Raw genomic sequence first — 22,885 nt, forward strand, 5'->3', positions numbered from 1 at the left:
ATGATAAAGTGGCCTCCAACAACAGCATTGATGTCAAATATCTGGCTAGCTGTTGCGTCTTACTTCCGATGTTCACTTTAAACAGTTTCATCAAAATTATAAATCAAATCTCCCTTTTTTTAGAAGGCATTCTGAGATCTCCAGGCGTTCTCCCCAGATACAGGGGACAGACGGCGAGACAGTGCGGGAGGGATAATTCCCGGCAGACAACAGTAAGGCTCTTCCGTGCGGTGAGGTTGTATTGTGTTCAGATTAGACAGTGTGATCCATCACGGGGTTACTCACAGATTTCTATTCATCTAGTTGAGAAATGCCTCAGCATGTGAACGAGAGGAACAGAGAACAACGTCTCTGGCTTGCCGTGCCGGCGAGGCTTTCACAGGGCTGGGAGTTGGCACATCTCAGCTGAAATATGCACCTTCACACAATGTATGCTAACAAGCATTGGCTTGCACAGGCAATTTCTCTCATACTGATATCTTGTAGCTGCTCTCTCCTGGAGTTCTGTTAGACATTCTGTGTAAGCATTTCACTTGCATATTGTCAAAGGACTCAACAAATGTATTAGAGCTTCTTGTTAATGTACCAGTATGTGTCAGTGTGTTTCTAAAAGGACAAAGTCAATGAGACGTTGGTTTTACCCATCTTTAATTGTACATGAAAACCTTTGTTATGGACCTCTAGCAGCAGAAGCACACCAGAGTATGTTTGCACAATGATGGGTGCACAGCGGCCATCATCCAAAAGACACAATCCTCATTAAAAAGTGTTCACATAATGGTCCTTATGATGACCCCCACCAGTTACCCACCACCACCCCACAATAATCAGCTCCTGCTTGGTGTCCATATCACAGGACAGCAGTCTTGCTTCAAATACACCCCACAGGGTTCTGCATCATACTGCACTCTTCAGAACATACCAACAAAGTAGGGAACTGCCCCAGCTCTTCAAAGTGAAGACACACACACACACACACACACACACGGCAGGGATTTAGGGGGTACAGATGTGATATTTTATCACTTCACCTCACAGACGAGGAGGCCAGAACATAGATTTACCACCAACATGCGCACACACTAACATACAGACGTAAACACACACACACACACACACACACACACACACACACACACACACACACACTCCTGGCGCTCTCCGTGCTGGACTTGGTTAAGGGACAAGAGCTTTTTATTATACAATCTGGAGGACTGGCCTTAAACAAGGGGATCACAAGAGCACTTGATTCATTTGGGGCAGGAGCTAACATGAACTGAGCCTCAGAACATATCAGTGTATTCTGTTCATGCTGCAACAGCCTTATGGAACTAAATGGATGTTAGAAGAATGCCAACAGGCCAGGGCAGTATAATAATGTACTGTAATATTGTTCTCCTTGGCCATTTGTATATCCTTAAAGTATTTAGACAATCTATAAATATATTAAAAAACATTGTGTCCATAGCATTTACTAGTTTCAACATATTTGAAGAAGAAAATGAGACAGAATGACTGATTAAAAACATTCTAGAGCTCATTAATTGCAGCGTCATGCTGCTCGAGTCGTAAGTGGTCTCTGCCCCATAGGCCAAGTGTAAATCAGCAGATGTCAAGATTCATTTATTTAGATTGACCTCTGATACCTACAATGCAATGATGAGATGCCATGGGAGGGAGGAGGCAGGGAGATGGAATCAGGAATGTACGAGTGCTAACACTAAGTGAATAAATAACCACAGGTACAGGACAGCTAGAGTAGAGCGCTAGCGTGCTGGAGGTGAATAAACCAACAAAGCATGACTCGGTGGGGAAAGGAGGGAGCGGTGAGGACAGCAAACACTACTACAGTGACCATCACTAGACCACACAGACCATGATTCTGCCGTTCCAACACGTCTTGGACTGACTGACTGAGTCAACGATGGAAAAGTGCACGTGACCTGAGGGAAAATAATCAAGAGCTGCGACATCATTTTCATCAGTAAAGGGTACATGGAACAGTACTCACTGCCACCACGACGGGCGTTCACTCACAACTGCTAACTATGCCAAAGAAAAAAGGACCATAGGGGTGTCAGACACATTCCACAAACACAGTTAAGCCAACTGCACAGAGGAAGAAAAGTGACCAGAGTCAAATGTCTGGCTGCTGAGAGAGAGAGCAGCCATCTGTCAGTCTGGGTACTTGTAAAGAGAGCAGAGCCCTTGGGCTTGTGCAAGGTGGTCCTCAGACAGCAACAGCACACAGATCCCCCCCCACTAAAGCATTGTGGTATGACATCTATGCAGACAGTCTCTCCTTACACCAGTGAAGAAGCGAACCAGGGCTCCAGTTGGAGCAGCGTTCCAATAGTCTTTCCCAGGTGAGAATAGTGAGGACCCACACCGACAGGCAAAAAGAGCAGGACGCGCAAACCAGACAGAAATAAACATTCCATAGTCATACACCCTGTTCTTTTTCTCATATTCCGTCATTTTAAAACTAGCTGTTTTTAGGATCTTAGTTATATCATCATCATCATCATCCTATTGTCAGGTTAGGGTTGAGGTGAGTGATCTGTCTAGTGACACTGTGTAGCTCTTATAGACGCACGGTGTTGATTCTCAGCGGCTGGACATTCTTGCCGTTGGCGTGGCTCTGCCCGGGGCTAAAGTAGGGGCAGAGCTTAGCCGGGAACGTCTTCTCCCTGTAGGTGTACAGCCAGGACATGTCGTCAGCATTGTAGAACACCAGCAGGCCCTTGGGGTAGTCCAGGTACACGCCCACCTTCTCCAGTTTGCTCTTGACGTTGAGGCGGGTCCAGGGCTCGGTGCAGGCGCTGTACTGGTTGCCGTCGTGCATGACGACGCAGTAGAAGCCACGGCTGGGCTGGATCTGGATGCTGCCCTTGCGGCTGACTGTCTCGTTGGCCACGCCGATCATCCACTGTGTCTTCTCTGACACCATCACCTCCCAATAGTGCACCCCGGAGCCGAAGCCCTCGGCCCCCAGCACAGACACCTCCACGTCGAAGCGCCGCGGGGAGTCCTGCAGCGGCTGGGGGTGCAGGTTACCATAGGCTACGATGGTGCAGTCATCTGATAGGATGAGTCTCTGGTGCGCTGTGACGGGGTCCAAGGTCAAAGCTGCTGGCACTACGGAGAGAGAGAAGGGACACATTATGTATGGAGATACAGGGTTAACGTGGAGACACCAGAGACAAGCAGACAGGGCTAGCCCAGATAAAGACAGTTACAGATAGACATCTTCTTGAAATACTGTTTGCCAAGAGAGAAACACGTATAAAATATGTTATGAGGACGCTCCCTCTCTGACAGACACTCCAGAACTGCTGTGTCATTTGGTGCACTCCATTTTCACCATCAACACTGTACTGTGAGTTCTATGCTGAGGCAGTGAAAATATCCTGGCATCCCATTTCAGCCAGTCCCTGAACTGGAGAGGGGTCCTGACGTCAAGTGGATACAAATTGATCTCCAAAACGTTCTATTTAAAAAGTTATACACCAGATGGATGGGAGAGGACCAAGGACATTTCGTTTGGAAGGAGGAGCTGAGCTGTGTCAATGGCAGTCTGTCTGCAGTGGTCACTGTAGCTTCAAGCTGCCGTTTCTGCTCTAGCAAAAATGAGCTGATGCAGCTGAAGGACCCTATCAGGAACAGAATAAGGGACTGCCATTTTTACATTTACATTTAAGTCATTTAGCAGACGCTCTTATCCAGAGCGACTTACTCATTGGTGTTGGGATGACATGGTTGTAATACACCCTACATCTACTGTTATCATATTTCAGGAAATGAAGAAATCATGAAAAAGTATTTACATCAGCCATGTTTGGGACTGTTGGTTCACACACACTGACAATGCTAAAAAGTGAAAATCCCCCTGTAATTCTCACAAAAACCACAAGATGTCACAAATTTCTCAACAATTCCTCTGGCTGCCACAAGTCTTGATCAACTACAAATTTCCTGTTTCATACGTTTTGTTGGTGATTTAGATCCAATAATTTTTTTTATTTTATATACATGAAGGGAAACCTTAAGATAAATCATCCACTTGTTTAGAGAGAAAAATATTGATTGTTTTTGAGTAAAGTAGTAATATGTTAGTATGTTGGGGGGAGATGGGCATCTCGTCCCTTTATGATTGATCATTTGTTTCTAGCTGTAATTTAGGCACTGGCTAGCCCAGTTAGCTAACTAGCAACCTCACTAGCCGAAAGTCTGAGGTGAAATAAACGCTTAGCAGCTCGTTAGCATAAGCCAATGTCTGCTAACCCCCAGTTAGCAGGATTAGGGGTCAAAGTTAGAATAAGGGCCAGGGTTAGACTGGCAGGCATAGACTGGTTTTATGGTTTCATGAAGCAGCACACAGAATTATCCATCCGTATCCCACAACATCAACCTCTGTCACATCCACCACCACAAAGCCTACCCAGCACCCACAGGTCTCCAGTGACCTTGCTCTGAACGTCAGCACCGATTTTAGGAAATATAAAGTAGCATATAGTGAGATTAGAAATAAGTGTTGACTGAACCAATACTCATGAGTTGTTTGTTTGTTTTTGTTTAAAGTACTAGTTCTACAACAACAAACTGCAGCAAAGGTCATATTGGAGTCGTCCCCCAGGCCAAGGATACAGGAGGCGAGGCCTAGGCAAAGAAAGGCTGAGTCGGCTACAGTCCTGGAGGACAAGTCAAAAAACTAAGAGAGAAGGAAGAAAGCAAAGGGAGAAAAAAAACCTGACACTGGAAAACCTGCCCGGTGACACTGGAAAACCCGACCGGTGACACTGGAAAACCCGCCCGGTGACACTGGAAAACCCAGTGACACTGGAGAAAGCTGTGGCGCCACTGAAAAAGGTTGTTCGAGGTTCCAAAATCAAAATGCCCCTTTCCTAAAAAACACATTAAATAAAAAATTTAAAAAAAAAGGTAAACTGTAGCCATTTATTTTCCTTTAAAGTTTGTTACCATAAGCATGGCCATCATCCACCTAAAAAAATGTTCTCCAAGCTCAGCTTTTCTGTGTCAGCAGTTAGACATTTATCTTAATGGGGGGGAGGGTCTTACCCCATGTTAACCTACATTCAAAGTACCTTGGCCACCACTGTTTGATGCTATACTCAGTGTCATGCAAAGGTATGGAAATAGAGCTGTGGTGGGAGGTGGTCATACAGATAGACCTTAGAGTCTACAACTCTGTGTTGGCCTGGCATGGCTGGAGGCTGCCAGCTACATGTAGTTCTGTGGGTTAACTGTGGGTTAACTGTGGGTTAACTGTGGGTTAACTGTGGGTTAACTGTGGGTTAACTGTGGGTTACGGAGGGAGTTTGGTTGTAGCACTCCACTCCTGCCTGCTCCACCACCTTGAGTTTTTTTGTTCAGTCATTATGGAAAACTGAACTAGAGGAACAATGGCGGCTTGTTCTCCTCACTCACTCCCATACATAGAGGTGGTTTAGAATAAAACAGACAGAGGGGAATTTGCCAAATCTCCCCCTTGTTCCTCAGTAGTTATATCTTACAGTATAAACAGGAGGTCTGGCCAGTAGCCAGCAGGCAGGACAATGTCTTTACTACACAATGACATTGTCAGGCAGTGTGTTTCAATCAATCCATTACAATGCCACTCTCTCTTGCACACATACAAACAAATGCATTCATACCCCCTCTCTCACACACTCAGACACACACATGCTATTTTCTAATTGGGAACATCGATTTAAAAAAGGCACGGGTTTGAGAGAAGAGAGACTTATTATTCCCCTAAACTATCATCTGATGGGATCGAAAGGCGTTGTGCTGTCACTGTGGCAGCCAGTGGTGATGGATTGGAACCGATTGTTCCATTTGGCACGCAGTCAAGGGAGGCCAAGAAACCACCCTGCCTTCTCACCAGCTACAGGCCAAAATGGGTGAATCTATTGAAGGAGTGAAATATTCCTTGGTGCATTATTTTAAATAACCTTCTCTAAGAGTGAGTGATGGCTGGGGGCTTAGGGAGAATATGAGGAGAGTGGGAGAAGAGAAGAGAGAATAGCTCATCATCAGCTCTCCTAACAGAGAAGGGCATCTCAACCCTCCAGCCACCATTTTCTCATCACGCAGTTCCTAAAGCTCAAACATTCCATCTATTTTAATGCAGGATTAGCTCCCACTGTGTGAGTCTGTTCCCAAGGTTACTATTATTTCCTTGTTCCGTATAAGGCATCAATTTAAAGCCCAATTTAAACCTCAATCTATGCTACCCTTCCATGGTGGACGACAACAATTTGTATCATTACTGATTGACGTGTTGAGGTATTCGGGAGTATCTAACAATTCATAAGAGGCTCCTGTTGAAGCCCATGCTGTTACACAGTTGAATTGGGTGAGGGTTAACGGTAACCATAGGTGGTGCATACCTGGTGAAATATCCTGAAATAGAGACTTCCATATTGTGTACTGCAGGGGCCCCATGTACTTGGAGGTCGGGAAATCTTCATATGTTAAATTGGTCTCATGTATCTTTCCTTTTATCCTGTGGGGGGAGAAGGACGATCAATGTCATTGTCAATAATCTACTCTGACATTCACATCTCTTTGCGCCCTCTGTGAGACGTCTCCAGTAAGCGTCTATGCGCCCTCTGTGAGACGTCTCCAGTAAGCGTCTATGCGCCCTCTGTGAGACGTCTCCAGTAAGCGTCTTTGCGCCCTCTGTGAGACGTCTCCAGTAAGCGTCTTTGCGCCCTCTGTGAGACGTCTCCAGTAAGCGTCTATGCGCCCTCTGTGAGACGTCTCCAGTAAGCGTCTATGCGCCCTCTGTGAGACGTCTCCAGTAAGCGTCTATGCGCCCTCTGTGAGACGTCTCCAGTAAGCGTCTATGCGCCCTCTGTGAGACGTCTCCAGTAAGCGTCTATGCGCCCTCTGTGAGACGTCTCCAGTAAGCGTCTATGCGCCCTCTGTGAGACGTCTCCAGTAAGCGTCTATGCGCCCTCTGTGAGACGTCTCCAGTAAGCGTCTATGCGCCCTCTGTGAGACGTCTCCAGTAAGCGTCTATGCGCCCTCTGTGAGACGTCTCCAGTAAGCGTCTATGCGCCCTCTGAGACGTCTCCAGTAACCGTCTATGCGCCCTCTGTGAGACGTCTCCAGTAACCGTCTATGCGCCCTCTGTGAGACGTCTCCAGTAACCGTCTATGCGCCCTCTGTGAGACGTCTCCAGTAAGCGTCTATGCGCCCTCTGTGAGACGTCTCCAGTAAGCGTCTATGCGCCCTCTGTGAGACGTCTCCAGTAAGCGTCTATGCGCCCTCTGTGAGACGTCTCCAGTAAGCGTCTATGCGCCCTCTGTGAGACGTCTCCAGTAACCGTCTATGCGCCCTCTGTGAGACGTCTCCAGTAAGCGTCTATGCGCCCTCTGTGAGACGTCTCCAGTAAGCGTCTATGCGCCCTCTGTGAGACGTCTCCAGTAACCGTCTATGCGCCCTCTGAGACGTCTCTAGTAACTGCACCATTTTCTCTGTTAAAAGTATCCGTCAGACTCTGGATTCCCCAACGCTTAATGTTCTACAGCAGTGTAGATTGACATGGGTGGGGGGGGTCAGCTGTAATGCTATTACTGTGTCAACCCCCACATTAGTCATTCTCATCACTCCCACATGTAACCTTGGCCTCAGGCAGGAAGAGGTGGTTTTCCCACTAGGGATGTGCATCATTCCCTTTCAATAAGATTCGATATGCATCTAGATGCCTGGGCTCCGATACAGGAACAATAGCTTTCAGTCTGATTAGATTACGAATCAATGCGATTCAGTTCAATGTGATTCAAAGCACTAACATATGTTGCATTAACACAATTTTCCATTGTAAATTAAAATCTGCTGCTGATGGAGCTCATGAGCTGGTTTTCCCTGAACTGGATCTGTAGGAGCTGACGTGTGTGTATGTATGTACTGTGTACTATATACAGTTGAAGTCGGAAGTTTAAATACACCTTAGCCAAATACATTTAAACTCAGTTTTTCACAATTCCTGACATTTAATCTCAGTGAAAATCCCTGTTTTAGGTCAGTTAGGATCACCACTTTATTTTAAGAATGTGAAATGTCAGAATAATAGTAGAAAGAAGGATTTATTTCAGCTTTTATTTATTTCACCACATTCCCAGTGGGTCACTCAATTAGTATTTGGTAGCATTGCCTTTAAATTGTTAATCTGGGTCAAACGTTTCGGGTAGCCTTCCACAAGCTTCCCACAATAAGTTGGGTGAATTGTGGCCCATTCCTCCTGACAGAACTGGTGTAACTGAGTCAGGTTTGTAGGCCTCCTTGCTTGCATACACTTTTCAGTTCTGCCCACAAATTGTCTATGGGATTGAGGTCAGGGCTTTGTGATGGCCACTCCAATACCTTGACTTTGTTGTCCTTGAGCCATTTTGCCACAACTTTGGAAGTATGCTTGGGGTCATTGTCCATTTGGAAGACCCATTTGCGACCAAGCTTTAACTTCCTGACTGATGTCTTGAGATGTCGCTTCAATATATCCACATACTTTTTCTTCCTCATGATGCCGTCTATTTTGCGAAGTGCACCAGTCCCTCCTGCAGCAAAGCACCCCCACAACATGATGCTGCCACCCCCGTGCTTCACGGTTGGGATGGTATTCTTTGGCTTGCAAGCATTCCCATTTTTCCTCCAAACATAACGATGGTCATTATGGCCTAACAGTTCTATTTTTGTTTCATCAGACCAGAGGACATTTCTCCAAAAAGTACAATCTTTGTCCCCATGTGCAGTTGCAAACCGTAGTCTGGCTTTTTTATGGCAGTTTGGCATCTTCCTTGCTGAGCGGTCTTTCAGGCTATGTCGATATAGGACTCGTTTTACTGTGGATATAGATACTTTTGTACCGGTTTCCTCCAGCATCTTCACAAGGTCCTTTGCTGTTGTTCTGGGATTGATTTGCACTTTTCGCACCAAAGTACATTAATCTCTAAGAGACAAAACGCATCTCCTTCCTGAGCGGTATGACAGCTGGGTGGTCCCATGGTGTTTATACTTGCGTACTATTGTTTGTACAGATGAACGTGGTACCTTCAGGCGTTTGGAAATTGCTCCCAAGGATGAACCAGACTTGTGGAGGTCTACAATTGGTCTTGGCTGATTTCTTTTGATTTTTCCGTAATGTGAAGCAAAGACGCACTGAGTTTGAAGGTAGGCCTTGAAATACATCCACAGGTACACCTCCAATTGACTCAAATTATGTAAATTAGCCTATCAGAAGCTTCTAAAGCCATGACATCATTTTATGGAATTTTCTTTTCCAAGCTTTTTAAAAGCACAGTCAACTTAGTGTATGTAAACTTCTGACCCACTGGAATTGTGATACAGTGAATTATTAGTGAAATAATCTGTCTAAACAATTGTTGGAAAAATTACTTGTGTCATGCACAAAGTAGATGTCCTAACCAACTTGCCAAAACTATAGTTTGTTAACAAGAAATTTGTGGAGTGGTTGAAAAACGAGTTTTAATAACTCCAACCTAAGTTTATGTAAACTTCCGACTTCAACTGTAGATTTTCTGACTGACGCATACTAAATTTGGATTGGGGTCCGCGGACGGATACACATGTTTAAGATACAAGTGCATCTGTGAATCTTTACCTTCCTATTTTCACCACTTTGAAGCCCTTCTCAACCCTGCCTGGGAAAGCTAGGGCTGCACAGCTAAACACTGATCATCTTGAGGAACATTGAAAAAAGAAAAAAAAAGAACAGGGTGTTCGGTGAGGCAAGGCTAACCATTCACCTGCTGTGCATTTAAGTGACTGTTAGCCTGAGGAGAAACCACAACCTTGTCAATCCTGTTCTCACAAAGAAGTATTGGAAAATGTGAGATGGCGAACCTGTACATCAGTTCATTCTTCACTCATTCCTGTCAATGCCCTCTGGACTGGTTGTTAGAACGCCTACTGATGCAACAACTTCCTCAGTCCACCTTATCAATCCCTCTAAGATCTTAAATACTTCAACTCTATCCCCGGAGCCCACTCTTTCACAGATTTCAAATAATGAGCCCTGTATATCTGGCCTGACCCGGGATAAGCCTCATTGCCTAACTCTGCACTTTCACTCCAAGATATCAATATCACTATCCTGACGATGAGCAGAATGGATTACATTCAGGGGATGGTGTTATGTTAGGAGGGTAGTATAACATAACCTCAGACAGCGTACTATCTTACAAAAGTTTAGGACTGTGGCTGTTTGGAAGAACAGCTGATCCATGGTCAGTCAGACAGTAAGCAGAGCACCTCTCGGAGGTGAGGGCAACGCCCTCCAGGAAGTCATGGTGTCCCGGCTCGTTTAGGCGCTCCTGCAGGATGCCGATGCCCTCCTTGACGTCACGCAGCTGCTGGCTGAAGCGCTGGATCTTGTGCTCGATGTCGGAGAGCGTGCGCGCCGTGTCAGTCTCCAGCTCCTCCAACATGGCCTTCTGGCGCTCGCGCAGAAACCGCTGCAGATGCTCAAACACCTCGCCGATGGTCGCACGAAGGCCCTTGGCCGACGACTGGAACGAGAGAGAGAGGGCGAGAGGAGACGGGGACAAGAGAGAGATGAGAAAGAGAAGAGGGGGATGAGAGGTTATTTATTTACAATGAAAGTGCAGGTTATGCTACAACCATTAAACATTAGCAAATCAAAAATCAAATCTAACTATTTGTCACATGCGCCGAATAAAAGTGTAGACCTCACCGTGAAATGCTTACTTACAAGCCCTTAACTCTTCTTGAAGTGTTGGTTAAGAAAATATTTACCAAATAAACAAAAGTAAAAATAATAAAACACAATAACAAGGCTATATACAGGGGTACCAGTACCGAGTCAGTGTGCGGGGATACAGGTTAGAGGTCATTTGTACATGTAGGTCGGGGTGAAGTGACTATGCATAGATAATAAACAGCAAGTAGCAGCAGTGTACAAAACAAATGTGGGGGGGGGGGGGGGGGTCAATGTAAAAGTCCGGTGGCCATTCATTGTTCAGCAGTCTTATGGCTTGGGGGGGGGTAGAAGCTTTTAATGAGCCTTTTGGTCGTAGACTTGGCGCTCTGGTACCACTTGCCATGCGGTAGCAGAAAAAACAGTCTATGACTTGTGTGACTGGAGTCTTGTGTGACTGGGCTTTCCTCTGACACGGCCTATTATATAGGTCCTGGATGGCAGGAAGCTTGGCCCCAGTGATGTACTGGGCCGTTCGCACTACCCTCTGTCGCGCCTTACGGTCAGATACCGAGCAGTTGCCATACCACGCGGTGATGCAATCGATCAGGATGCTCTCGATGATGCAGCTGTAGAACCTTTTTAGGAACTGGGGACCCTTGCCAAATCTTTTCAGTCTTCTGAGGGAAAAGGTTTTGTCGTGCCCTCTTCACGACTGCCTTGGTGTGTTTGGACCACGATAGATTGTTGGTGACGTGGACACCAAGAAACTTGAAACTCTCGACCTGTTCAACTACAGCCCCGTTGATGTTAATGGGGGCCTGTTTGGCCCGCCTTTTCCTGTAGTCCACGATCAACTCCTTTGTCTTGCTCACATTGAGGGAGAGGTGGTTTCCTGGCACCACACTGCCAGTTCTCTGACCTCCTCCTTATAGGCTGTCAAATCGTTGTCGGTGATCAGACTGTTGTGTCGTCAGCAAACTTAATGGTGTTGGAGTCGTGTTTGGCCACACAGTCGTGGGTGAACAGCGAGTACAAGAGGGAACTAAGTACACACCCTTGAGGGGCCCCAGTGTTTAGGATCAACATGGAAGACGTGTTGTTGCCTACCCTTACCACCTGGGGCAGCCTGTCAGGAAGTCTAGGATCCAGTTGCAGAGGGAGTTGTTTAGTCCCAGGGTCCTTAGCTTAGTGATGAGCTTCGTGGGCACTATGGTGTTGAACACTGAGCTGTAGTCAATGAACAGCATTCTCACATAGGTGATCATTTTGTCCAGGTGGGAAAGGGCAGTGTGGAGTGCAATAGAGACTGCGTCATCTGTGGATCTGTTGGGGCAGTATGCAAATTGGAGTGGGTCTAGGGTGTCCGGGAGGATGCTGTTGATGTGAGCCTTGACCAATTTTATTTTTCAATGATTGCATGTTAGCAAGTAGAATTGATGGCAATGGGAGTTTACTGTCTCTCCTACGGATTCTCAAAAGGCAGCCTGATCTGCGTCCTCTTTTCCTCCGTCTTTTCTTCACGCAAATGACGTGGATCTGGGCCTGTTCCCGGGAGAGCAGTATATCTTTCTCATCGGACTCGTTAAAGGAAAAGCGTCTTCCAGTTTGTGGTGAGTAATCCCAGTTCTGATGTCCAGAAGTTATTTTCGGTCATAAGAGACGGTAGCAGCAACATTATGTACAAAATAGGTTTTTAAAAAAAGGAAAAAAAGAAATTGCACAACTGGTTACGTGCATGTACAACGGCAGCCATCATCTTTGGCGCCATCTTAACTGGGGGGGTTTGAGCCCTGAATGCTGATTGGCTGACAGCTGTGGTATATTTGTATTTATTATTACTGCTCTAATTACATTGGTAACCAGTTTATAATATCAATAAGGCACCTCGGGGGTTGGTGGTATATGGCCAATATACTACAGCTAAGGGCTGTATCCAGGCACTCCACGTTGCGTCGTGCTGAAGAACAGCCCTTAGATGTGGTTTATTGGCCATATACCACACCCCCTCGGGCCTTATTGCTTAAATAGAAAACGTATGTCTAATCAAGTGCCTCTGTCACTCTGCCTCTGCACTCTTAAGCTACTGCCTGCCACTTGACAAGAGTCAGTCACCCCATGGCTTACTTAAACAATAAGGCACAAGAAGGGGTGGTATATGGCTAATATACCACGGCTGTGGACTGTTCTTAAGTACGACGCAACGCAGAGTACCTGGATACAGCCCTTAGCCGTTGTATATTGGTCATACACTAGAAACCCCTGAGGTGCCTTATTGTTATTATAAACTGGTAACCATGGTAATTAGAACAGTAAAACATTTTTTTTGTCATACCTGTGGTATACAGTCTGATATACCACAGCCTTCAGCCAATTAGCATTCAGGGCTCGAACCACTTGGTTTATAAAAACCTTTTTAGCACCTAACCACTATGTAAATTCATTGACTGAAAAAAATCTGTCTAACAGTCAAAGGCAGGGCTTCTAGGGACAATCCCCATCTGCTGTTATAGATCATCCAACATTAAATCAATACAAAATGTGCTATCATAAGAACGGCCTATATAGAGAGCATTAGGAGTAGAATAGGGCAAAGCTCAGCCTCACTGGAAGGTTGGGACAGTGGAAGAGGCCCTAGAGCACAGTTAGTCACATTGTGCTGTTTTAATAGTGGTACTGCTTGTGAGATAGAGAGCATGTTTAAAAGGCTGATGCTGTGGGGTCGGCTGGGGACAGAAGGCAACATTTACAAGGCCAGCAGATAGTCAGTGAAAAGGATGCTATTATGGGAAGAGCAGTGCTGTTGATGAGGGGAAAAGGAGCGGAAGCTGAGGAGAGGAGAGAGTGGGGTGAATTGATTTGTAGTCGTGGGGAAATCAAGGAGGGCGCTGGACTTGAAGAGGAAATGAATCATCTCCAATGCTAACAGCAACAGTAGCAGCAGAGACACAGAACAAAGAGGAGATCCAAGAGGCTCAGTCCAGTAACAACTGGAGGGAGCAGCTTCTCACGCTGGGCTTCTGTCTGTCTGTACAAAGGAAACATTCACTCTGTTCTAGTAGTTTCTACTCCTCTCCATCACAGGGGAACACCAGGGAGCACCAGGAAGCAGGGGTAGCAGCATCAGAATCTGGGTTTTATTGCTACTGCCTGCCATAAATCAATTTCCCTCCAGCAGCATGCCTGTTCCTGTAGGAACCTCGTAGCATTCTCTCTGCGCTGCTGGGAACTTTAAGCCTATTAAGATCATTTATCTCCAATACAGAGCAGGGCAGGAGTGGGATGTGAGTGTGACAGTGAGAGGAGGACAGGACTGATGAGGCCTGCAGCAATGCAGTAACCATGTGCCAGTCTTCTCCAGCAGGGTGTTATGGCTATGGCAAGGTGGATATTTAAAGCCTACAGGAAGAGGAGGCTGGGTCTCAGAGAAGCAGCACGTTAAATCAGACAAACCCCCATGGCCAGAGAATCAGACACCATGTCTGCTCTTCAGACAGGGAAGGGGATGCCCCTAAACACATGGGCCCAGGACTGGAACTAAACTAGAGCACCAGAACCAATATAAACCAATTAAGTGACAAACAGCAGTGTTAGGGGACATTTAAGTCATACCAAAACAAGGGTAATGGCAGCCTCACACCACCCTGCTCAAAGTTTCAGTTTCAACACCTTCATGTTGCCTGGGAGAGAGGGGTAGAGAGGATTATGGGTGTTTGAGGTGGGCAGTCTCGCGTTTCAGGATTACATAACATCATTTGTGGGTGCTTTGATCAGATCCTACAAATCAATTCTTCTTTGGTTTCTGTGTGTGGTCAAACAGGAAGAGCAAGAAAACAGAGCATTTCATTGTCATCAACCTAAATGTATTGGAGAGGCAGGGAGATCGATTTAGTTCCCCTATGGGCCTTTTCCAGGCAACGCACATCTCTTCGGACAAATGGATGCAAACCTAATGAGATGGGCTGATTTCTAATGGAGGGGCTAGAAGAGCTCCAACAGGCAGTCAGCTGAAAGTGATGGCAGGTCTGCCTCTCTGGGCCAGAGCCAGGTTAAAGTAAAGTCCTGCGGACAGGACAGGAAGACGGGAGGGTGCTGGCTGGGCTGGCGTGCCAGGGAACAGCCAGCATGTAAACAGCAGAAAGAACGACACCCTTCCACTCTCTGTCAGACAGCCCTGCCTTTGTGAAGTCATCAAAGGGGGAAGAGATGAGACAGAAAAGGTGACTGAGGAATATCTGTTGTATTGAGTGGCTGCTCTTACTCCTCTGATTAAAACAAGGTGTATAGATTAAAGAGATGCTCAATAAACCAATCAGTTCAGTACAGACAGGTGGAGGGTGACAGAGATAGGATGAGAGACAGACAGAAACCACTCGACCATTAACTTGGTCTCTAATGGGTAAAAAGGCTCTCTAAGTTACCTTGGTCTAAGTGAGTAGTGCTTAGTGTCCTACCTTGGTCTCAGTGAGTAGTGCTTAGTGTGCTACCTTGGTCTCAGTGAGTAGTGCTTAGTGTGTTACCTTGGTCTCAGTGAGTAGTGCTTAGTGTTCTACCTTGGTCTCAGTGAGTAGTGCTTAGTGTCCTACCTTGGTCTCAGTGAGTAGTGCTTAGTGTGCTACCTTGTTCTCAGTGAGTAGTGCTTAGTGTGCTACCTTGGTCTCAGTGAGTAGTGCTTAGTGTGCTACCTTGGTCTCAGTGAGTAGTGCTTAGTGTGCTACCTTGGTCTCAGTGAGTAGTGCTTAGTGTGCTACCTTGGTCTCAGTGAGTAGTCTCTGCAGTAGCTGCAGGGCCTCTGTGTGTCCCTTCTCACTGTCCTGCAGAGTGGCCAGCTGCTCCTTCATCTCCCTCTGCAACAGAACATATCAGACAATATATTAGCGAGCGAGCGCAAAAGAGAGCCAAAATGGACTGGGTACTGGGTCTGAGGAACGGAGGTTTCCAGAGAGGGTTCCATCAGAGAGAAAGTGGGTCTCTGTGCTGCTGTCACCAACAGAGGTCCCCCGGGCCCAGTCTAGACAGAGGTCCCCCGAGCCCAATGTGCTGCACACACAGTGACTTGAATTCTAAAAGCAACATAATCCTCTTAGCATTTCCAGTCATATGAGCCTGTGCCTCTAAGTGTCAGAAGTGGAGCAGGGGAACTGCAGGTGCAGGGCTTGAGAATGTGTTCAATGTCATGCTGCCAGCGAAGATCATTGCTAAGCTCTCCTCCAGTTCCAATAGTCCAGAGGGATAACAGAAGTCTAAATGGGACTGTCAGTAAAGAAGGACAGAAGGGGTCATTACAACAGCGGTCAGTCATTTAGCTGCTGCGGAAAGTACTGAGAGGAATATCAATGCAGCAATAGAACATTTCTTCCTGTTGACTATCAAATATTCAAGCCAACAGTCTTCAAATTCAGCTCTTTGGCACAGAAAAAGGCCAGGCAGACGTTCAATGTACTTTGGTTTACGATGTGCTGACGGAAGAAGCCCATTTCATTGGTTATAATATTGGCTACAAAATAGATGTGGAAAAGACACATGTGGGGAGTTTCTTTCTATACAGCTTTGAATGAGCCTTTTCAAGGACATGGACTAAGTAAAACAATCTCCCAGTGCTGAGATGGAACGTGGCTTTACATTTTAATGATAGGAAGACTGCAGTAGGATCAGCGGGTTCTATTTCTCTCAGGGCCAGCTCCAGCCTGCAATAGGTCAAAGGGCACTCTCCTCTTACAGGCTATGGACCAATCCGAAGAGAGGAGCGCCGTTTACAAGGGCCTCTGCACTGCCAGGGACCTCACTCTGTTGTCTGACTGGTTGTTGTATGCAATAGTAAGCAGATCATTGTATTGCCCTATAGCATCGAAAAATTAAGAATAATCTTGATCCAAGATTCTAACCGAGAGAGTGGCAACACTGCCCCATGCCATTTGAAACTTCAGTCTGTCTGCTTTATGGAGTCAAATCAAATCAAGCTGTATTTATACAGCACATTTCAGACAGAATGCAACACAATGTGCTTCACATAAAACTTCAATATTTACTACAAAACAAAACATAAGGGGATAAAAAAAAGAATAACAATAAAAACGGAATAAAAAGCACTCTAATGAAAACAAAGCTAAAAAGGCAGTCCTAGACTCCTCCCCCTGACCATCTCAGCAGGCGGACCAAAGTCTGATATGATATTTCCCCCAGGATGCCGAGCGGCAGGGAACAGGGTCACGGTTGGTTGGCTGATTATAAACCTAACTAATTTCTCACACACCTCCTCCTTTTCTCTCACATTAACAGCTCCAGGCTATATCTTAGAAAATGAGATCACTGCCTCATATTTCCTAAACACGCACAGGGGCCTAATATTTTCCCCAAACGTTCCTGCCAGCTGCAGGCCTTACTAATACAGCAACTTGCTTAGGAGCTAAAGAGGGTTACTGGCTTCAAACAGGCTGCCTGCTCTGAGGAAGACAGGAACAAAACAGCCCCAGTCCCAGCGTGAATGAGCATCACACAGGATGTCTGGAGTTGAACAGGTGCTCAATATATATATATATATATATATATATATATATATATATATATATATATATATATATACTTATATTTTGTCTGGGTTTTGCATGCATACGTACAGTTGAAGTCGAAAGTTTACATACACCTTAGCTAAATAGATTTACACTCAGTTTTTCACAATTCCTGACATTCAGTCCTAGTAAAAATTCCCTGTCTTAGGTCAGTTAGGATCACCACTTTATTTTAAGAATGTGAAATGTCAGAATAATAGTAGAGAGAAGGATTTATTTCAGCTTTTATTTATTTCACCACATTCCCAGTGGGTCAGAAGTTTACATACACTCAATTAGTATTTGGTAGCATTGCCGTTAAATTGTTAAACTTCAGTCAAACGTTTCGTGTAGCCTTCCAAAAGCTTCCCACAATAAGTTGGGTGAATTGTGGCCCCTTCCTCCTGACAGAGCTGGTGTAACTGAGTCAGGTTTGAAGGCCTCCTTGCTCGCACACGCCTTTTCAGTTCTGCCCAAAAATTTCCTCTGGGATTGAGGTCAGGGCTTTGTGATGGCCACTCCCAATGCCTTGAATTTGTTGTCCTTAAGCCATTTTGCCTCAACTTTGGAAGTTTGCTTGGGGTCATTGTCCATTTGGAAGACCCATTTGCAACCAAGCTGTAACTTCCTGACATGTTGCTTCAATATATCCACATAATTTTTCTTCCTCATGATGAGATCTATTTTGTGAAGTGCACCAGTCCCTCCTGCAGCAAAGCACGTCCACTACATGATGCTGCCACCCCCGTTCTTCACGGTTGGGATGGTTTTCTTCGTCTTGCAAGCCTCCCCCTTTTTCCTCCAAACATAATGATGGTCATTATGGCCAAACAGTTATATTATTGTTTCATCAGACCAGAGGACATTTCTCCAAAAAGTACAATCTTTGTCCCCATGTGCAGTTGCAAACCGTAGTCTGGCTTTTTTTAATGGCGGTTTTGGAGCAGTGGCTTCTTCCTTGCTGACCGGCCTTTCAGGTTATGCCGATATAGGACTCGTTTTACTGTGGATATAGATACTTTTGTACCGGTTTCCTCAAGCATCTTCACAAGGTCCTTTGCTGTTGTTCTGGGATTGATTTGCACTTTTCGCATCCAAAGTACGTTCATCTCTAGGAGACAGAACGCATCTCCTTCCTGAGCGGTATGACGGCTACGTGGTCCAATGGTGTTTATACTTGCGTACTATTGTTTGTACAGATGAACGTGGTACCTTCAGGCATTTGGAAATTGCTCCCAATGATGAACCGGACTTGTGGAGGTCTACAATTGTTTTTCTGAGGTCTTGGCTGATTTCTTTTGATTTTCCCATGATGTCAAGCAAAGAGGCACTGAGTTTGAAGGTAGGCCTTGAAATACATCCACAGGTACACCTCTAATTGACTCAATTAGCCTATCAGAAGCTTCTAAAGCCATGACATCATTTTCTGGAATTTTCCAAGCTGTTTAAGGCACAGTCAACTTAGTGTATGTAAACCTCTGACCCACTGGAATTGTGATACAGTGAATTATAAGTTAAATAATCTGTCTGCACAAAGTAGATGTCCTAACAGACTTGCCAAAACTATAGTTTGTTAACAAGAAATTTGTGGAGCGTTTGAAAAATAAGTTTTAATAACTCCAACCTAAGTGTATGTAAACTTCCAACTTCAACTGTATACACACAAACGTATATATATATATATATATATATATATATATATATATATATATATATATATATATATATATATATATATATATATATATATATACACACACACACACACACACACACACACACACACACACACACACGTATATACAGTGCTGTGAAAAAGTATTTGCCCCTTCCTGATATCTTATTTTTTTGCACATATGTCACACTTAAATATTTCAGATCAAACAAATAAAAATATTACTTGGGTTAACACAAAATGCAGTTAAGTGATGAATTTATTTATTAAGGGAAAAAAAAGCTAACTTCAAGGAGAGCGGTTCAATTGTTGTGAAGAAGGCTTCAGGGCGCCCAAGAAAGCCCAGGAAGCGCCAGGGCCGTCTCCTAAAGTTGATTCAGCTGCGGGATCGGAGCACCACCAGTACAGAGCTTGCTCAGGAATGGTAGCAGGCAGGTGTGAGTGCATCTGCACGCACAGTGAGGCGAAGACTTTGAGGATGGCCTGGTGTCAAGAAGGGCAGCAAAGAAGCCACTTCTCTCCAGGAAAAACATCAGGGACAGACTGATATTCTGCAAAAGGTACAGGGATTGGACTAATGAGGACTGGGGTAAAGTCATTTTCTCTGATGAATCCCCTTTCCGATTGTTTGGGGCATCCGGAAAAAAGCTTGTCCGGAGAAAACAAGGTGAGCGCTACCATCAGTCCTGTGTCATGCCAACAGTAAAGCATCCTGAGACCATTCATGTGTGGGGTTGCTTCTCAGCCAAGGGTGTGGGCTCACTCACAATTTTGCCTAAGAACACAGCCATGAATAATGAATGGTACCAACACATCCTCCGAGAGCAACTTCTCCCAACCATCCAGGAACAGTTTGGTGACGAACAATGCCTTTTCCAGCATGATGGAGCACCTTGCCATAAGGCGAAAGTGATAACTAAGTGGCTCGGGGAACAAAACATCAATATTTTGGGTCCATGGCCAGGAAACTCCCCAGACCTTAATCCCATTGAGAACTTGTGGTTAATCCTCAAGAGGCGGGTGGACAAACAAAAACCCACAAATTCTGACAAACTCCAAGCATTGATTATGCATGAATGGGCTGCCATCAAAAATATCTAAAGACACTGAAGCAGCAAACTTTGTGAAAATTCATATTTGTGTCATTCTCAAAACTTTTGGCCACGACTGTATGTATATGTTCATACACACACATTTTTATATACATATACACACATACACGTATATACACATATATATTCATACACACATATTTTTATACACACACTTCTGATTCCATACACTAAAGAAAACTAAAAGCTGGTTTGTTCTGATTCCATTCACATTCACTAAAGCAAAGCCAAAAAAAACTTGCTCAAGCCTGGGTCCTAATTCTGTCAGGCAGCAGACATGAAGGCTGAACACACTGCTCTGAACTGGTAGCCGGTACAGCGGTCTACGGCATGGGCCGTGGTGTGTAAATCAGTGTGAACAAGAACACAAACCTGCCGCCTAGTCTACACCGAGTCTGCTCTCAGACCCAGTTACACAGGCAGACACATACAGTGCCTCAGGAATTATTCACACCCCTTGACTTATTCCACATTTTGTTGTGTTACAGCCAGAATTCAAAATGGATTAAATATAATCAAAGTGAAAACATGTTTTTAGAAATGTTTGCAAATGTATTGAAAATGAAACGCAGAAATATCTCATTTACATAAGTATTCACTCCCGTGTCAATACTTTGTAGAAGCACCTTTGGCAGCGATTACAGCTTTGAGTCGTCTTGGGTATGTCCATAACAGCTTTGGGGATTCTCTCCTTTTCTTCCTGAAATATTTTTTCTCAAGCTCTGTTAAGTTAGACAGGGAATCTTCAAGTCTTGCACAGAATTCAAGTTTAGGCTTTGCCTAACCAAAGCCCAAACTTGAATTCAGGCTGTAACACAACAAAATGTGGAATATGCCAAGGGGTATGAATACTTTCTGAAGGCACTGTATATAGATACCTAGAACAGGTGAGTCACAGGGGTGATGACAAACGAGTCATGGGTTATCAGCTTAGATCTTCCAAAAAGGAAGATGGCTGCTTCCACCGTGAAAGAGGGTTTGTACACAGGAAGACAGAAAGTGTGTCAGACTGAAAACGATTGATTTCTGCACCTCGTCTCACACCTCTGGAAATGATGCCACAATCTAAGTGACAGAAAAATGACAATTTTTGTACACTGCCGTTGTAGGATCATAACCCTGATTTGATTGCATTTGAATAGAGTCTACATTGATAGTTTAAACTATCGTTTTGATCAGTTTAGGCAGTAAGTTTTAGCCCGTTGTTGGGGAAAGAGGCTGTATATCATTGACACGGCTGGCTGGACTGTCTGGCAGCTCTCTGCTGAAGCAGCAGGCCACTCAAGGTTTGCCAACACCCCAGATCTATTCTCCAGCCCTCTGCCAAGAAGACCGGTTCCCCACTGCCTTGCCCTACCATGTCACACTCTGTGATCATTAATATACAGCTCTATAACACTGATTCCTGGAGACCTCACTAATAGCCCTCTTTAAACTTCACTGTCCTCACACTGCATCTCTGAACTCCTCCCCTGTTCAAACAATAAGCCTTTCAACACTGTTCTCTTTCCATCAAGATGTACATTAGCCAATTCAGAATTATGAGTTAGTTTCTGAAAACGGAAATCTTGTGCGAATCCCTGGTAAGGTTCTAAACTACCCTCATGTGTTTCTTCTAGTTGGAGGAGGTAGGATAGATGTGCATGCTCTCCTCGGTCTCAGCTCACTCAAGTAGAGCAGGCTGGGAACATTCATCATTCACATGACTTGACCTACATTCTAACCACTGGAGAAAGCAAGTATCACAGCTTCCTCTTTTCCTTTTAACTCTACATAGCCACAACTTTCAAAAGGGTGCTTTCACATATTCCCTTTTGATCCGGAAACGTTTGGTACCCTGATCCACCCTATAAAGCATGTGTGATACGCAAAGGAACCCTGGCTGAAATGAATCCTGGACCTGCGTGAGTTCATGGTCCAAGATCCAGGACCAGAGTACCAGGTAATGGGACACGGTGAGTCGCGCGGAACTTTTTCTGCCCATTATAAACAAGCTAACGTCATGTAGAATGCACGTCTTGCTAATCGCACCCTGAAACTCTTATTTCCAGGTCTTGTGAATGCAAAACGCATTTTCTACAATCCTCACAAAATGCTCCAGGAAACCGAACCAGAGTACCAAATTTCATATGTGAAAACACCCAAAGTTCCCAAGGAGTTAGACCAGCTTTTGTGTAATTGGCCAAGGTCGGGTAGGCAGGTGTGTGTGTGTGTTGTTCGGCAAGCCACTTGTGTTGGAGCTCCATTGTCTGGTGGTAATCTCGTTAGAGGGCCTATAATCTAGTAACAAGAGCTGGGCAACCAGGGCCAGGCAGCCTGTCACAGCAGCCACAGAATGACTCCTCAGACACAGTCAGCCTGGCTCTCTCTCCAATCTCCCATCGGTCTGCTAGCAATTGTCAGACCACTCACTGGGCCCCCCACCTTCTTTGTACCGTCTGTGAGGATGAGGTCAGAGGGGAGGAGGAATGTCCAGTGTCTGCGTGTGTGATACAGTCGCTATCGCCATCACAGCATTGCCTAGTCACAGTCGTATACAATGACAGACACGGCTGGCTGTATGTTCATCAAAGAGTAGGTTACATGGGGTGGATGTTACCTCCAGGCTGTCTCCTTGGTCTGCACAGTCTGCTGGCTGCTGTAGCCTGCTGGTGCTGTTCACACTGCAGGGACAGGGCCTCCCCCAGAGAGGATGCAGGCTCTGCTGAGGTGAGTCGAAAATGAGTAGCTGGGATTTAAGGTACAGCTTGAGCACATTTGGATGTTTGTGAAAAACGCTGTGGTCTGACGCAGCATTTCTGTTGCTGAGAGTTGTTTGAGATGCTGCTTACCCCAGTGGCAGTGT

General features: G+C 45.3%; 1 protein-coding gene across 3 annotated transcripts in view; it reads right to left on the minus strand.

Annotated features, from left to right (window-relative positions):
• Positions 1–631: 631 nt before the first annotated feature.
• Positions 632–22,885, minus strand: part of LOC115207514 (E3 ubiquitin-protein ligase TRIM62) — a 37,339-nt gene continuing 15,085 nt past the window's right edge. For 2 of the 3 annotated variants that reach the window (XM_029774640.1, XM_029774639.1), the window contains exons 3-6: positions 15,457–15,552; positions 10,231–10,556; positions 6,414–6,529; positions 632–3,138 (exon numbers count right to left, since the gene is read on the minus strand). In XM_029774640.1, coding sequence (XP_029630500.1) covers positions 2,585–3,138; positions 6,414–6,529; positions 10,231–10,556; positions 15,457–15,552 — 1,092 coding nt within the window. In that variant the 3' untranslated portion in view covers positions 632–2,584. The remainder of the gene's footprint in view (positions 3,139–6,413; positions 6,530–10,230; positions 10,557–15,456; positions 15,553–22,885) is intronic. The other variant, XM_029774641.1, reaches the window with a different exon arrangement.

Source organism: Salmo trutta, chromosome 14, assembly GCF_901001165.1.
Source record: "Salmo trutta chromosome 14, fSalTru1.1, whole genome shotgun sequence".
Lineage (NCBI taxonomy): Eukaryota > Metazoa > Chordata > Actinopteri > Salmoniformes > Salmonidae > Salmo > Salmo trutta.